This window comes from Python bivittatus, unplaced genomic scaffold (genome assembly GCF_059951505.1).
Source record: "Python bivittatus isolate LINGU-HERP-01145 unplaced genomic scaffold, Pbiv_v1 ctg000070_np1212, whole genome shotgun sequence".
In the NCBI taxonomy this organism is placed as follows: domain Eukaryota; kingdom Metazoa; phylum Chordata; class Lepidosauria; order Squamata; family Pythonidae; genus Python; species Python bivittatus.
Window position 1 is genome coordinate 1127832 of NW_028277034.1, and position 17747 is coordinate 1145578.

At 39.7% G+C, this 17747-nt stretch overlaps 1 protein-coding gene across 15 annotated transcripts in view; it reads right to left on the reverse strand.

Moving 5' to 3' along the window:
- The window catches only part of LOC112543033 (OCIA domain-containing protein 1-like), a 24361-nt gene extending 11436 nt beyond the window's left edge, over nt 1-12925 (reverse strand). For 2 of the 15 annotated variants that reach the window (XM_088130649.1, XM_088130656.1), the window contains exons 1-8: nt 12581-12925; nt 10877-10980; nt 10408-10495; nt 9049-9102; nt 8074-8109; nt 7817-7929; nt 7165-7267; nt 5282-5359 (exon numbers count right to left, since the gene is read on the reverse strand). In XM_088130649.1, the coding sequence (XP_087986775.1) occupies nt 5282-5359; nt 7165-7267; nt 7817-7929; nt 8074-8109; nt 9049-9102; nt 10408-10495; nt 10877-10980; nt 12581-12587 (583 nt within the window). In that variant the 5' untranslated portion in view covers nt 12588-12925. The other 13 variants (XR_015793993.1, XM_088130661.1, XM_088130653.1 and 10 more) reach the window with 12 other exon arrangements.
- Between the last annotated feature and the right edge of the window lie 4822 nt (nt 12926-17747).

Consider the following 17747-nt stretch of genomic DNA (forward strand, 5'->3'; position numbering starts at 1 on the left):
ATTAGGTATCAAATGAGCCTTTCTAGGAAGGGCCTTCTATACAACTAGAATGTCAACCCTGATTAGGCCTTTCTTATAATCACCTGTCTCATCTGACGGAGCACGCAGAGTATGGCTTGGGATCTGGGAAGATAAATATAGGAGGAAATGGTCTCAGCTAACTGGTCCCAGCCTCTGAAGGGGTTCTACAAACAGATAGTGAGATCAGATGGCAGAGCACAAACATAGACCCAGTTAGGTTCTGGATCATTTTCAAAGTCTGCCCTGTGAAAATGCATTTCAATAATGCAGTCACTTTATTCATTAATGGATGCAGTAATGCAAAGATAGTCATTTGGGAGTTGGTGGCTTTTTGAATCTCATAAAATGAATAAATTTTATTTATTAAACATTTTAAACCACCCAATAGCTCAATCTCTCTGGCAGCTTCCAATAAAACACACTACAAAATACAATCTGAGTAAAAACATATATGATAAAATCAAATAAAATACAAAATAAAAACACAATATAAACTAGGCAGCAGCATGGTGGTCATTCAAAAACTAAGAATTAAAGTACAATTGAAAGCCAATTAAAAAACCTGGGGAAGGTCTTCACCTGGCACCAAAATGATGCTAATGTGGGTGCCAGTTGAGCCTCTCTGGGAGGGAGTTTATCAATGTGGGCATCCCCCTTGTAGAGACCCACCTTACTACCTCTAGTGAGGAAAATTGGAGGAGGGGCTCATTAGATGATCTTGAAGTCCTGGTAGGTACATATGGGAGAAGGTGCTCCTTCAGGTGATTTGGTGTTAAGCCATTTAGGGCTTTAACTGCCAAAGTCAGCACTTTGAATTGGGTTCGGAAAAAGTCTGGTAGCCACTGTAGATGGCAAAAAACTGGCATATCATATTGGCTAGTCCCAGTAAGCAGTCTAGCTGCTCAATTTTCAGCTAACTGAAGTTTCCATGTACAACACATTGCAGTAATCCAACTGGGAAGTTACCAGAGCATGAATAACTGTTGCAGGGCAGTTGGTAAATCAGCCAAAGCTGATAAAAAAACACTCTGTGCTTAGTGACTGTGATGGATCTAGGAGCACCTCCAAACTGTGAACCTGTTCCTTTAGGGCAAACCTGGACCCCTCCAGGCAGGCAGTGCACCACTCAGCTGGACAGGTGTACCACCCACACATAGTATCTCTGTCTTGCCTTGATTCAGTCTCAGTTTATTGGCTCTCATCCAGTCCGTTGCCCAAGTGCCAACACAAACCACCTCACCTGTCTTAGATTAAAAGAAGAAGTAGAGCTGGGTATCATCTGCATATTGATGACACCTCAGCCCACATCCCCAGCAGTTACATGTAGATGTTAAAGAGCACAGGAAATAACATGGAGCCCTGAAGGACTCCATAACCCAACTGCCGTGAGGCAGAAGACTAATCCTCCAGCACCACCTTCTGAAAATGGCCATCCAGCTAGGAGCAGAATTACTGTAGCACAGTGCCCCCACATTCAACTCGGACAGCCTGACCAGAAGGATACCATGGTTGTTGGTACTGAAAGCTGCTGAGAGGCCCAGGAGGACCAAAAGGATTGCATTTCCATTTTTATCCCAGCACAGGTCATCCCAAAGGGTGACCAAGACAGTTTCTGTTCCACAGCCAGGCTGAAATTGAATTGAAATGGATCTAGAAAAGCAGTTTTGTCCAAGAAAACCAGGATCCTATCAGCAATGAAATGTGTTATTTGAATAAGGTATTACTAACCTCCTGATTTTTTGCCTCTATCATGGCTTTTCCCCAGAAACTTTATTAATGGTGTTTGTTTAGGAAGAAGCCAAATTTTGTATCTTCAATGAGAAAACAATCCTTTCCAGAACAGAGAAGTAGATCATTTTATGTCCTACATCCTAACTTGGGCAGTCTATCCAGAAAAGATCCCATGATGAATAAAAAAATTACTGGAGAGATCTTAAGTCCTACTTCGCCTGTCCCTTTCCCAGTGCAAATCATCTCACATGATGACAAAGACAGTTTCTGTACTTAAAATTAGGCCTGAAAACAGATTCAAATGGTTCTAGAAAATATGCCAAAAGGGAGGAGAAAACAAAAACAGAATGAAAAGCTTAAAATAAAGGCCTTAAAAGCATGTTTAAAATTAGTGTTTTATTAATATCCTGGTTGCAAATGAAATTGAATTCTCACTTAATAAGCAGTAAAAAATGCTGAACTAGTAAAATAAGACTATTGTACTTGTAAAAATGAACACACACATACATACACACTTGAACAAAAGCCACTTGAACAAAAAAAGCTAGGTAAATGTAGGGAGCCATGGAAATGACCTTGAAAAAGGCATCCAGGAGCCATTAGGACAACAACATGAAGGAACATGAGTTAAGCCCAGGGGAATGGGAAAGTATTAGAGACTCAGATTGGCATCTCCCTGACTCCTTTGGGATATGAGAGGAAGGGCAGACTTGCAAGATTCTGTTACTATAGCCTATCTCAATAAAATATAGTTTTAAAACATAGTCATCCTGTGGTGTCAGTTTCCTGGTCTTTTTACCTTGTAGGGTTGACAATACAGTTCCATTGATTAGGGAACTCTACTAAGGGATCAAGTGCTTAGTTTAGTATCCACCATCTCTTTGCACTCCAGGGTAACTAATCAGCAGTCTTAGAACACTCATCCAAAGAGTGATGGTGGCAATTTTGGTACCAGCTGGAACAATCCTGGTATTGGTCCCCTCCAGACCAAGAACATCATGCCCAGTTAGATGCAGTTTCTAATCAATGAAGCTGATGCCCACAAACTGCACCTGATGGGTTCCCCTTTACTTGTTGGGCCATGACCAGGAAGACACAGCTGAGATTTGACTGCCCAGCAACCAGGTCTCAACCATGCAGTACATAGCTACTTCCCCTAACATGCTATGTGAACCATGTCTGCATGAGGCAGCACCCACCTGTGCCTGGTCCTGAATCATGGGAAATATGAGGGCTTCTGGGGGGGGGCAAATATCCCCTTATTCTCCCCCCACACTCATGACGGGGCAGTCTTAAAATCTGGGACCAAAAGTTCTTTGCAGTGGTAATAATGCTGTTGAAAGAAAATTTCCAAAACATAAACGTAGTATTGTGTTCCACCATCCATGATAAAGTGTCAAATTTTATTTAAAAATAATGTTACTGGATGAAGGCAGATTTTTACAGAATGGTGAGACTGTCTTATAGCACAGACACTCTGACAAAATGGTCTCTTCCATATTTCTGAAACAGAAAGGCTCACTCATTAAATGGTCTTTGGCCATTTTGATGTTAAAGTGAGCTATACCTCAAAAGTTTCTGATATCTTTTTTAAGTAAAGGAGATTTTAAACAAAAATGCGATGCTAAAACATTCCAACTTTAGAGAACGAGTGGGATGTGAAAGCATGAAATATTTACTAAAAAAAGAAAGCTTGTTTGAAAACATGCAGAACGTGGGATTCCTTTAATGTTTCTGAAACAGCACCACTAGCTAAATGAAGATTTGGAACTTCTTTGAAATGGAGAAAAAGGACAGGGGAATTGGTGCAAATAGCAACAATTCTTCTTTGAAGAACCATCATCATTTGCACATCAAAATGGCTGCATGTTTATAGTGAACATGATGCTGTTTATGTCCAAAGTGAATATGTGGAGTTTTAAGTCTGTGAGAATACTTAAGGTCAAGCAAGAGCGTTGCTCTCTATTGTTTATTGTTGCTTTTTTAAATATATACGTGTTTTTTGTTTGTTTTTATGTTATGAATCTTAATACATTATATTGTTTCAACACAGTGATATTTGTACAGTATTGTTTGAAGATGACTAACACTCTTAATGTTTAGGTATCTTAGACTGTTGAAGATAAAAAAAGATTATATCAATGTTAATTACAATTTAGAATGCCAACGTTAATGAGCGTAAGATTTTTTTCCTTTATCAAGGTGTACAAAAAACACTAAGTCACAATACAACGGAGATCTTAATATTAAGTAATCAGCCTAAGACCGAAACCCTTTTTGTTTAACAAATACTTTGATGCAATCTGTAGTGTTTTTCAAAATGTTAGGTTCAATTCTATTGTTGCTTAAATGAGAATCTAACAAACAAAATAGCCAATCCAGAGGGGTCTTTCGCTCCCTCTCAGAGCGTGTTAGAACACAGGATGGAAAGCAGGGAAGGAAGAGGCTGAGTAGACAAATGAATTGATGCCACACATCCCAGTTCAGGAAGGGCAGCAGAACCATATTTCTAATATATTCCCTTCCAATCAAGATGCCAGCAACATTGGAGAGATTTTGTTTTCTGATATTTTTCAAACTACACTTAGTGGCTGATACTGCAATACTGGGCAGTTTGTGTTTAAAAACCAGCCACACCTCTTCTATTATTTGGCATCAATTTGGAAATGGACATGTTTAAATATATTTATTTTAATATATTTATTTTATTTTTATTTTATTTCTTAAATTTATATTGCCGTCCATCTTGCTTCTTTAACCCTGGGCAGCTTACAAAGTTAATCTGGAGATAGCACATTTTTGTTGTTGTGTTTTTGGTTATTTTTTTGTATTGTTTTTGTAAGTAAAAAAAAAAAATAACCAAAAACATAACCAAAATCATTAAAACAATAAAAACTATTAAAAAACCATAATCTGCAGGAGAGCACCATCAATTTCCCTAGCAGCAGAAGCACTGCTGCTGGTTTGCAAGTTCTACACCAATGTTACTGGATCTGCAGGCCAGAAAGGGATATATATACTGTGTCCTGCCAAACAGGTGGCATTCAGAGAAGCAATAACAAAAAATAAATCAGGTAATCAATTAAGTACAATTATAATTTAACACACAATACTAAGATAACCTAAGAATAAATACCGTTGTCAATTTAACTGACAACCAGTCATGTTACCGGCAATTCTCATTATTCACAGACTCCATATATGTGAATTTGCTTACTTGCAAAACTTTATTTGTAACCACAAAATTGATACTTACAATGCTTATTCATGGACATGCGGAGTGGCAAAATTGCCTGACACACAGGTTCCCAGCTGAGGTTTCAGCATTCACTAATTCAATATTTGCGGCAATTTTACAGAACATAACTACCATGAAAAACGAGAATTCTTTGTATTTAGAGAAAAGAACCAGATATACCAGTGCACAGGAATCATCATTTTATTCCAATATTTATCATAATTTTCTATTTGCAAGGTAAGAATGGAGATACATCAATGTGATTAAAATATTAACTTTAGTAACGTGTACCTGTCTTAAGAAATAGAAGTATCTGATTTTTTTGTTTGAAGATTTGCTTTGCATTCTTCATCTGTGGGAGAACTTTTCCTAAAAACATTAGGAGTAAATTAAAAAAATGTATTATGGTTTATTGAAAAAGCCCAGTATTATACTCATAATGCTAAACTATAAAATCATAATTTTACCTCTGAAATTACAAAATGTGTGCCTTAAATAGCAGCTTTATGGAGCAATAATAGATAAAGGCTGTCATTCATTCATTCATTACACAGGTTTCTATGAGGCTTCAATCTGTTAACTCTGAGCAGCTTACCAGACCTCAATACTATAATTAAAGTTAAAAACATACAACAAAACACAAACCAAAAATGACACTAAGCTCATCTACTCATCCCCACCACGCCATGATGCCACTTTGTCAGGATAATAGTCACTAGTCAATCTTCCATTGCTTCTTCACTGATCTTCCTAAAGAGCCTCCTATCTACGCTTATCCATTTCCTGAAAGCATTACATTGGCTTCTATGTGACACAAAATGTTAGACTAGGTTAAGTCACTGCCAGGCTCAAGCAAGTCTAAAGTCTAATGGTCATTTCTCAAAAACTACAATAGCGTATTCCATGATTCTGTATTGCTAGGTGGCCATAGTTCCAATCTGATACAAATAACTATGTTCTCTTGGGATTGATGATGATCTTCATGAGGGGGAACAGTTCCCATGCACTTGAGGTTGACATTATTATTATTGTTGGTTGCATAGTCAGCCAGATGTTTGGACTGGATTTGGCATTTTTATCCACCTGTCTAATCCTTCCCAAGGTCCTGGGATAGGCAGATGTTGTCTGATGGTGATAAAGGTATCATCGCAGGATGTAAGCTGTTCTAAGTAAAGCTGTCTTTGCAATGGACTGATGGTGATTTTGTCAATGCTGATGGTATTCAAGTGGTACTCCAGATGTTTTGGGATTGTGCCCAAGGCACTTCTTCTTCTTCTTCTTCTTCTTCTTCTTCTTCCTATTATTATAGTGGTTTTCACAGATTCTTTCTGCCATCAACAGTTTCCCTGTTGTCCCAAATTGTGTCTTCAGAAGTTTTACTGAGCATGGATGAGAACAGAAGAAAATCTATGAAAATTGCCTTATCGTACTTTTCTTAGGATTTCCTGACAGTGCTCTTTTTGTACGTAGAACCATTCAGTGATACTAGGATCCAGTTCTTGGACCAATCATTGCTCTTTCAATCCTGAAAAAAAGTATTCAAACCAGGAACATAACTTGAGAGGAACTGAGTCTGATTCATGATTCATATACATGATTCATGTATAATAAATACATCAACAGGGATTCATCTTAATTTTTCCACATCAGTTCTGTTTTCACCTACAGAGAGTAACACTTGAAAAGTTCTTTGAAAACCATGGTAATATTCAGATGTAATGCTAAATCACACTTTAACAATACAAGAGTCAAACCCAAAGTTTGGAATCATCCACTGTTTCCTCCTTTCACACACAATGGCCAAAATCATAAAATACAAGATTGCTGAATTCAAAGTCCCATATGATTTGTCATTAAAACAGGAAAAGGAAGAAGAGAGGGCAGGGCAGATGATCAAGACTATTGAACACAGGAGTCAGAATGGTAACACCAACCATGGTCCTCCAATTATACTGAAAGACCAAAAGGCAGGCATACATAATCCACATAGAAATATCTGAACCACCTTATCACTGTAAGCCAGTGTTTCTCAACTTTATTTATTTATTTATTACATTTATATGCCGGCTGGGGAATTCTGGGAGTTGAAGTCCACACATCTTAAAGTTTCTAAGGTTGAGAAACACTGCTCTAAGAAACCAAATTATCATCTTAAGTATGGATTCCAAACAAACCTGTTCTGTTCTGGTCCCTGTGGCAGAAGAACACTTCTAAAATTCTGGGTGCATTTTTTAATATACGACATTTTCCCAGCAAAAAACGCCAAAGCACCAACAACTACAAAGGAAGAGCAACAGCATCAGTAACTTTTGACAAATGTTCCTCAGATTTTTTTCCCCCTGCATTGATCTGTAACATGGGAAATCTGCTCTAACAATGTTTTATTGATTGTCGTTTTGAGAGTGGGAGTTAGAAATACCATCGGCTATTTGTCTTTTAATGTTAAAGTTGGATACTTGTCACAATTAAAACCTCATTGCATAAAGCAACAGGCCCCACAGTGGGCAAGCTATAAATATTTTAAATAAAATAAATCATGCAAGAAGCATGGACTGTGGGTCCTTAATTCATAAGAATAACAATTATTTCAAAACTCTCAGTGCAACTATGCAATCTACTAAAATTTAAATGCTTTAAGTTCTCTTGAGGTAAAGGAATGTGTAGCTAACTTTGAAGAACAGGAATAGTTAAAGCAAAATAAAAGACAACTCAGTGCTAGGAAAGGAAAAGGTGTGAGAAAGAAGATCCAAATAATCCTGCCTTGAGTCTGTTTGGTGTAAGAGGGGGCAGAGGGAAAACGTGCTCAGGCTTTCAAAATTCTCTTACAACAATAAGATGGCATTCCTGGAATCTTTGGGCTGTCTGCTTCCTCACCGGGCCTACCTTGAAGGGCTGATTTGTGGATTTCCCAATGCTCTGTATTTGAGTGCAGGTAGTCCCTTTTTTGTAAGATGGGCAGACATACAATTTTGATAAATAATATAAAAATAAAATAAGTACAGAAGGTTTCAGGGACATTAACTTATACTAATTATATATTAATTAGAGTTTTCCTTCTGTAATTTCAATCTTTCAAAACTTACACACTACTGTATTCAAGGAACCAGTCTTGATAACACCTAGAAAAAGAAATCATTTTTAGAAAAAAAATCTAGGCCAGCAGAAAACGAAGCACCAGGTTTGTGCATTTCATTAGAGAGAAATCTTGATCTGATTCATGGATCAACTATGTTTATATCATTGGGTTTTGTTGATTAAGATATAACTGAATGGGTTCACATATCACACTTGGATATAAGCCAGTTTAAAAATCAAAATTGTGGGATGCATACAATGCACTAAACCAAAACCAGCTTTGCTTGGTTAATACATTACAGAAAAGCTGACCTCACCTCCTCTAGCTGCAAAGGTTGTCACAATCAGTCAAAACTCAAGGCATGATGAACATTACCACCTTAAGCACATTTGTTAAACTGGAAGTCCAACTGTAATGTGCACTTGTAAGAAAAAAGACAAAGGGACAGATTGCTCATTACCAATATAATATTTTTTGATGAAAAAGATAAACGGGAACATTTCAAACTGAAGTCACGATTCCTGTAGGCAAATTTTGAAGGAAAGGTACTTAAATTTTTATATGAATTCTTACTTTCCAACATGCTTTCTTTCAGAGTAAACATGAAAATGAAAAAAAAATGGTGGGTATATATTTTATTTCTGAATTTAAGAAAAACCTCTTCTGCTCGCTCTAACTGTTGAAGGCACCATTACAGGCAGCTAAAAATCTTAAGCAATACAAAAGCATTCACTGTGGAAGGCATTGTTTCAAGATGGATATGAAAAAGTACCTCTGAAAGACAGAGGTACTCTCAATTGTGGGTAAAATGTGCAGAGATGTCACATATTCTGCACATGAAATCTTTAGATTTCCAGCTTTTTGTAGTTTCACTGTCATGCAGATTCGTTCCCCGCCCCCCAATATTTATTACATGGAAATGGTCAGTAACTGATAGTTTCTGAAAATTCTCTGCACATTTTTAATTAAAAAATCTGCTTACCTTTAGTAACTAGTCCTTGAGCAATAAGCATACTTCCAAGAGACAGAGGAAGCGCTGTAAACAAACATTGCAACAAACAATTTCAGCCTTGGTGTACATTCCAATGAGCCTCCACTCCCAATGAAGCAGCAGATTGAAGTTTGTAACATCCTGGCTTGTTCTGAAGCTGCTAATCATAGTTTCCTAGTTCAGGAAACTAATATTAGAAGTTTTCATCTGATTGTCTGCACCATGAAGAGAAGATTCAGTAAGCAAATGCCTTATATCTCCCTCTAGTTAGTAAAATGAGGGGAAAAAAACATCCAAATTTACCACTGAATACATTTGGGCATAATCATCATGGCTTCTCTTTATGAAAATGAACTAGATAAGACCCAGAGTCATCTTTTTCTTCTTTACCTTCTTCAAATATGGCTACAAAGAGATTTGAAACATTAGACTAGTCTTAGCTATGACCCTCTGAAACAAATCAGCTTCAAACTTTAGTCAATGAAATGTGGTTTGTTTGAATAAAGCACCTTTTAAAGTAAGGATAAACTGGTTAATTAAAAATGGAAGCAAAAGTTTCTGATATTGCAATCCTACTGAAGGAGTGAAAAAACAGGAGGGGTCTGGTAGCACCTTTTCCAACTAACAGATTTAATTAAAAGGCATCAGCTTTCGTGGGCTGCAGCTCCCTTCACTAGACATACAGAGCAGCCAGACTGATGTAGGATTTAAATTGGGATGAAATGGGGATGGTGGGGAGGGCAGGTTGGTTGTATCTAACATAATTCCTTACAATGATAAAGACAATAAATGTCCAAATGCAGTCTCTGAAAATGGTTGTTATTGGAATGTAATCTCAGTTTGGGATTTAAATCTTGTGAAACCTAGGATACCCAGATTATTAAGGGACGGCCGGGGGCAGGAACGATAATGCCGGGAGACAGATGTTTATCCATGAGCATGCACGTGGAGAGGAAGAATGACTGCATGCATACATATATGGAATTATCATGATTGAGTATAATGAACTGAAGTTATTATTCATCAAGATTGGGTTTTTAAAATTATTTTCAGTGATTTATTTTGGCTGTTTCTATTTTTAAAAAGCGCTGTGGATATTTTATGTGCTATTTATTGCTTGTGAATTGCTGAGAGTCTTACTGGACTGTAGCAGGATATATATGGAAGGAATAAATAAAATACATTTACATCTACAGCCCCCACTAAGCGATGAATATGGTCCTTGGGACGGAACGTGTTGTCTTTTCCAAATATTAGTAATCCTCAAGTGAACTTGACAATAGTAGAACAAAGAAATGCAGACAAAAATACAGTTATATTTCTTATAGTATCAAGAACAAACAAGTATACCTCTGTACCAGAAACTTTCTTCTTTACATTGTTGATTGATATTTTCAATGTCTTCAGTATTAAGATATGTTGGATAATTGAGTAAGTTCTGAAAATAAAAACCTAAATAAATCATTGTATGAGAACAGTATGTTGAACTACAAAGGAAAAAAAAAATCGGGATTTTTTTTCTGTGCCAAAACAGAAAATTCTTGAAAGTGTAAAAAGTTATGGTCTATGATTTAGTTAATCATCTCTTTGGTTGAAGCTCATCAAAATCTTATATAACTTTCTGAAACAAGTCAATTAAAAAAATTAAAGTTAGGGGAGAAAATAGTTTAGTTTAGATTTAATGTAATACATATTACTGTAACACTGCTGCTAGAATACTGAATTACAATCGCATGACACAACCTACCAATAGAGTTGGTCCATCTGATCAGCCTTTGACCCAGTGCAAACATTTCTCTGCAGAAAAGAAAGGACTAACCTGGCTCTTATTTTCTGTTGAAGAAGCCTGAGGATCTACTGGAGTAGAAACCATGTTTTTTTCAGTAGTTCCAACAAATCTGTACCTCCCAAAATGTGAGTGTCCTACAAGAAAAGAATTCATAAAATAATCCAGTGTGCATTTTAAGACAACTTCAAATGCCCTTTTTACTATACAGTTGTAAGGTTGATTTTGAAGTCCATCCAGAAGCTCCAATTGGTCCAGAATGCAGTGACACGGGTGGTGATGGGCATGTCTTGGTGTGCCCATGTCATACCTCTGCTTCGTGAGTTGCACTGGTTGCCAGTTTGCTCCAAGTACGACTCAAGATGCAGGTTGCTACCTACATGGCATAGGGCCTGGTTACTTGAAGGACTGCCTGCCTCCTATACTATCTGCCTGGCCAGTTCCATCTTGCAGGGTTGGTGTGATCTGGATTCCTTTGATTAAACAATGCCATCTATTAAGACCCCACCTTCTCTGAGGCAGTGTCTACCTTCTGGAATGAGGTTGCCCCAAGATTTGAACAGCCCCTACCCTATTGGTGTTTCAAAGGGCCCGGAAGGCCTGGCTCTTCACCAAGGCCTTTGGTGAGTGTGACTGAAGCCCCCTTTTCTTCTTTTTCTTTGTTCCCATCTGGGTTTGTTATCTCTGCCATTTTGGTTCAGCAACTACCTCCTGCCAGAAGTGATGGAGAAGTGAGGACACTTCATGCCACTCCCTTCCATCACCAGAGAAAGGGCCTTAATGGAGAACTTCAGTGGAACTTTGGGCACTTTAGTTAAAACATTTACCCCTCACCCCGAATACTGCAGCACAGTGTTTCTCAATCTTGGCGACCTTAAGATGTGCGGACTTCGACTCCCAGAATCCCCTAGCCCAGCACTGCTGGGCTGGGGGATTTTGGGAGTTGAAGTCCACACGTCTTAAAGCCACCAAGGTTGAGAAACACTGCTCCAGCAACTGGGATCTGGGACTCTTACAGCTCTAACTAGCATACCCACCATCCTGGTTTGAAAGAAACCATGAAAACCTGGTATTTACAAAAGCAGATTCCCTGGGATCCACTTTCACCACTGGGTTTCAGGAAAGTGCGATAAGCTACAAGCAGCATCTCCAGATGAACTGCCTTGCCAAGTTGTTGTTGAAATAAATCCCTACTGTATCCCTGCAACAAACATATCTTAGCATAAAGCCGACTTCCCTAACCTTCCCCTCTGGGCCAGGGAATCCCATCAGGGTCCGATGGCAGGTGCAGCCATCGGGGAATCAGGAGAACCTCTGGTGAGTAAAAACCGAGGCCCCGAGCTACGACGAAAAGTCCTGCTTAGAAAGCCACAGGCGCTGTTTAAATAAATCACGTTGCTCGCGTCACGGGAAGTCACGGCCTCTTGTTATTGTTACTGCAACACATTCACACGACCATCCTCCTGCAATCGTTCCTGGGCCTGATTTTAACTCGACAGCAGTGTTTCTCCACCTTGGCAACTTTAAGACGTACTCTATAGGAAGACGGCAATCCTACATACGGCTGGTTGGGAATAAGGAGGTGCCACTATCGACCCGGAAAGCGTGCAATGGGCGGCTCTCGCCACTCAGCCCCCCTCGCCTCCCAGGAGGGGCGACCTTGCAGGGCAGGCTTGCGGGGCGGAGCTCGCCCCGGCACCCCGCCACCCCACGCTGCTCGGCGCCCCGCTCCCCTACCTTCCATCCGGGCGCCCGCTGATTGCTCTCCGCCTCTTCCGCCGCTTTCCTCCGCCTCCTCGGTCCCCACCTCTTGGGGTCTGATTGCCCCGCGGAGGAACCCCCGTTTGGACGACGGGCGTCTTTGCGATCTGGCCCCGCTGCGGAGCTTTGTCCTGCCCGGGAAAGCTGGGCCGGAGAAGCAGACGCGTCTCTCGGACTAGCTGAAAGGCCGCTCCGAGAAAGCGAGGCTGCTTTTACCGTTCGCGCCGCCCCTGTGGAAAGAGCAGGAGGGTTTGGGCGCGGGAAGAGGAGAGCGGGCCGAGGCGCTAGGAGAGTCTGCGGGTATCCATTTAGGTCCAGCCTCTCACGTGTGGGTTGAGTAATACGCTCAGCCCGGTTTTCTTAGCCGTGCTTTAATTTACAGTTCTTAGGCCTCATGTTACCGTAAGTCCCAAACAAGTCACGCATTCTTGTGGTTAGAATGGCAGGGTTTTCTTGGGGGGGGGGACAAAAATATCAAAACGGTGACCGTGATTCTGCAGTCGAAGCGTCGTCTGCTTTATGGATGTCCTTCATACCAAAGGGACAGGGCTTCCATTGTGCCTCAAAGCCTCCATCTTGACTTTCTTGACCTCCCCTCCCCTCTGTGGATGCCCCCGGAGCCAATTCGGAGCTTGTTGCGTTTCTCAGCACAATCCTGGTAGCTTCGTAATTCTGGAGCGTGCTAGTGGAGGATTATGGGAATTGAAATCCAACACATTTGGAGCACATCTGTGTTTGGGAAGGCTGCTCAAGAGTCTGTGAGCTCAACATAGTGGACCTTGTGTACAACCCCCAGAAAATGGGTCTAATTTAGAAAAACAAGGTTAAATAAGCCATTGGTTAGTGTGTCAAAAAAACACTGCCTGTATATGTAGAAGTGCTGGGGATTAATTTACGTTGGGGATTCCAGCCATTCTGCATATTTGGTACATATTTGGCATTTGAAAGAAAATTGATTTTTTAAAAATGATGAAACTGCAAGCACCAGTGTTCTCAAACATTTAGTCTTATTTCCAAATTAGAGACTTGATCTCATGTTCACTCCTAAAAACCAAACCGCAGAACCACCCCCTCAGCTGTAACATTATTTTAAATTACAGTTATGAGGCTTGAATATCCTTATTTTTTCTAGTAAGTCCTAATGTTTTAAGGAAGTTTTCTCTTTTGAATGTATGCGAAGAGTGCTTCAATACAACAGGCCTACATTGCTTCTATTAAATACAAGGAAAGCTTGATTGTCTAGCACCACCAAGGATAGCATAGCCCCAGTTTGTTCAAGAATAGTAATCCTGGTCAATATCCCAGCCCTATTTTGTGGATCAATTTGATAAACCATGGTTCAGTTAATACTGAGTTAGTGCACTGTGTGGGTGGGTATCAGCTCCACCAGGTAGACCAGACCAAGAATCAAGCTTGCAGGAAGTCTAAAACCACAAGTAGTCCTCAGTTAACGGATGTAATTGGGACTGGGAGCATGGTGGTAAAATGAAAAATCATGTGACCGCATATAATGATGGCAGTTCTGGTTGCAGTTGTTAAGTGAATCACGACATTAAGTGCAATGTCACATGACTCTGACTTGCAACTTCTTGCCAGCTTCCCTATTGACTTTGGTTGTCAGAAGCTGGCAGTGAAAGTTGCAAATGGTGATTATGTGACCATGGGACACTGCGACCATTGTAAATGTGTGCCAATTGCCAAGTGCCCATATTGTGACCACGGGGACACTGCAACAGCCACAACTTTGAGGACTGGCTGTAAGTCTCCTTGTTCAGTATCATCGTAACTTTGAACGGTCGCTGAATGAATGGTAGCTAAGTGAGGACAACCTGTACTTTTATTAAGAGAGGCTATAATAACAGAATCTTGCAAGTTTGTGCTGTTTTTTTTTTATTAATTTGTTTTATGCATACACAATGAACAAAACAATCCTTAATTTAAAAACAGACAAAAGACAACCCCAAGCTAAAAAGCAAAGTTTAAAAATGTTTGAATCAGGCAATGTTTCCATGGCTGCGTTCACACATGCTACTAGTAAATGAATTGTTCATTTTGGGTTTAGTGTTCTGGGTAATCCTAGCCACTATGGTTTATGAACAATGGTTCATGGTTTAACATTAAACAAACCCAGCTGTTTGGTCATATTAAATAAACCATGATTAAAATATTTAGTGTTGGGCCCAATATTTTAATCTTGTGAGAATATAGCAATAAAACACATTGTAAAAAATAAAAAATAAATTTCAAAGGATTATCAACTGGGACTGGCTCTAATGACTTATATGCTATTATGTGAAGGGTCAATATAGATGGATGTAAAATAAAAAGAAGAGAACAAACCTGTAACTAAACAGACATTTTTTTTGCTGATGAAATAAAAGTTCCCCTATTATATTTTGCAATCCACATAATTTCTGTGACAGGAAAGGATGGGTCAAAATGAGGAAATACTGTAATGCAAATGACTTTGAGAATGGACTTTGATTTCATTATCTAAAAATACACAGAATTTTAAGTCATATCTGCTTTTCTTCTATGAACAGACTGTTATAATTTATATATCAGGAGCTTTTATATGCATTCTCTAAACAAAAAACTCTCAGGGAGAAAATTGTTATTTGAATCTGATGGGCCAGTTCGTGCTCAATGTTAAACCATGTTTGATCCTGGGAAAAGTTGTATGGTCCAGTTGAAAGTGTGTGGTCAAGCTCTGCTGTTTTGCATAATGTGTTTAGTTTTTAAAATGGTGGTTCTCAAATTCCCAATACGTAACATTTCTAGTACTTGTAAGCAGAACCTACGGATAATGAGAGACTTAAGCTACAAGAATACAGTGGGGCAAAAAAGTATTTAGTCAGCCACCAATTGTGCAAGTTCTCCCACTTAAAAAGATGAGAGAGGCCTGTAATTTTCATCATAGGTATACCTCAACTATGAGAGACAAAATGGGGAAAAAAATCCAGAAAATCACATTGTCTGATTTGTAAAGAATTTATTTGCAAATCATGGTGGAAAATAAGTATTTGGTCAATATCAAAAGTTCATCTCAGTACTTTGTTCTATATCCTTTGTTGGCAATGACAGAGGTCAAACGTTTTCTGTAAGTCTTCACAACATTTTCACACACTGTTGCTGGTATTTTGGCCCATTCCTCCATGCAGATCTCCTCTAGAGCAGTGATGTTTTGGGGCTGTCGCTGGGCAACACGGACTTTCAACTCCCTCCAGAGGTTTTCCATGGGGTTGAGATCTGGAGACTGGCTAGGCCACTCCGGGACCTTGAAATGCTTCTTATGAAGCCACTCCTTCGTTGCCCGGGCGGTGTGTTTGGGATCATTGTCATGCTGAAAGACCCAGCCACGTTTCATCTTCAATGCCCTTGCTGATGGAAGGTGGTGTTCACTCAAAATCTCACGATACATGGCCCCATTCATTCTTTCCTTTACACGGATCAGTCATCCTGGTCCCTTTGCAGAAAAACAGCCCCAAAGCATGATGTTTCCACCCCCATGCTTCACAGTACGTATGGTGTTCTTTGGATGCAACTCAGCATTCTCTCTCCTCCAAACACAACGAGTTGAGTTTAGACCAAAACATTCTACTTTGGTTTCATCTGACCATATGACATTCTCCCAATCCTCTTCTGGATCATCCAAATGCTCTCTAGCAAACTTCAGACTGGCCCGGACATGTACTGGCTTAAGCAGGGGGACACGTCTGGCACTGCAGGATTTGAGTCCCTGGCAGCATAGTGTGTTACTGATGGTAGCCTTTGTTACTTTGGTCCCAGCTCTCTGCAGGTCATTCACTAGGTCTCCCTGTGTGGTTCTGGGATTTTTGCTCACTGTTCTTGTGATAATTTTGACCCCACAGGGTGAGATCTTGCATGGAGCCCCAGATCAAGGGAGATTATCAGTGGTCTTGTATGTCTTCCATTTTCTAATTATTGCTCCCACAGTTGATTTCTTCACACCAAGCTGCTTGCCTATTGCAGATTCAGTCTTCCCAGCCTGGTGCAGGTCTACAATTTTGTTTCTGGTGTCCTTCAACAGCTCTTTGGTCTTGGCCATAGTGGAGTTTGGAGTGTGACTGTTTGAGGTTGTGGACAGGTGTCTTATACTGATAACAAGGTCAAACAGGTGCCATTACTACAGGTAACGAGTGGAGGACAGAGGAGCCTCTTAAAGAAGTAGTTACAGGTCTGTGAGAGCCAGACATCTTGCTTGTTTGTAGGTGACCAAATACTTTTTTTCCACCATGATTTGCAAATAAATTCTTTAAAAATCAGACAATGTGATTTTCTGGATTTTTTTTCTCATTTTGTCTCTCATAGTTGAGGTATACCTATGATGAAAATTACAGGCCTCTCTCATCTTTTTAAGTGGGAGAATTTGCACAATTGGTGGCTGACTAAATACTTTTTTGCCCCACTGTAGCTTTCATCATCGTGAGGGTATGATTACAAACCATTGAAATCACCATAGAACAAGCATTCACATCAATTCTTCCCACTTCTACTCCTTTCTTAAGTTCATGAGGATCATGTTGCTGAACACATATTGGTGGTTTTATCCAACATTTCTACTCCAATAACAACAGGCCCATCTATGGGGGGCCCTGTTTCAGTCCCATTCCCAATATCATCCTCTTAAGTGTATCAAAATAAGCTTGAGCAATTCCACTCTGGGATTTTTTCCCAGTGAAAACCAACTTAGTCCTGATTTTGTACCATCATTCTGCTGGGACAGGAAGGGCTTAGTGAACCCCTGGGGCTATAGGTAAACATATCCAACAATCCTTTACTATTTTGGGGTTGCATTCCTGCAGCAGAGTTTGGGACAAAATCACAGTATGCATTATATGTCTTATTAAGCCATAAACGGGACACAAACTCCTCTTTATCTTTTCTACGTATTACCTTATAAGTCAGTGCAGGCGGGGTGATTTCCAAACTCTATACCTTTGGATATAAGCATCAGTATTGTCAACCAAAAGGAACACTTCAATTATCAATAGGCTTATGATCAAATTTTTCAAACAAACACTCTTTGATCTGTCCCTGGGCATCCAGGGCATTAAGACATCTTCCCTCCAGTAAATAGTAATTCTCTTCCCCAAAACATGGGGAAACCAACAACAAAGGA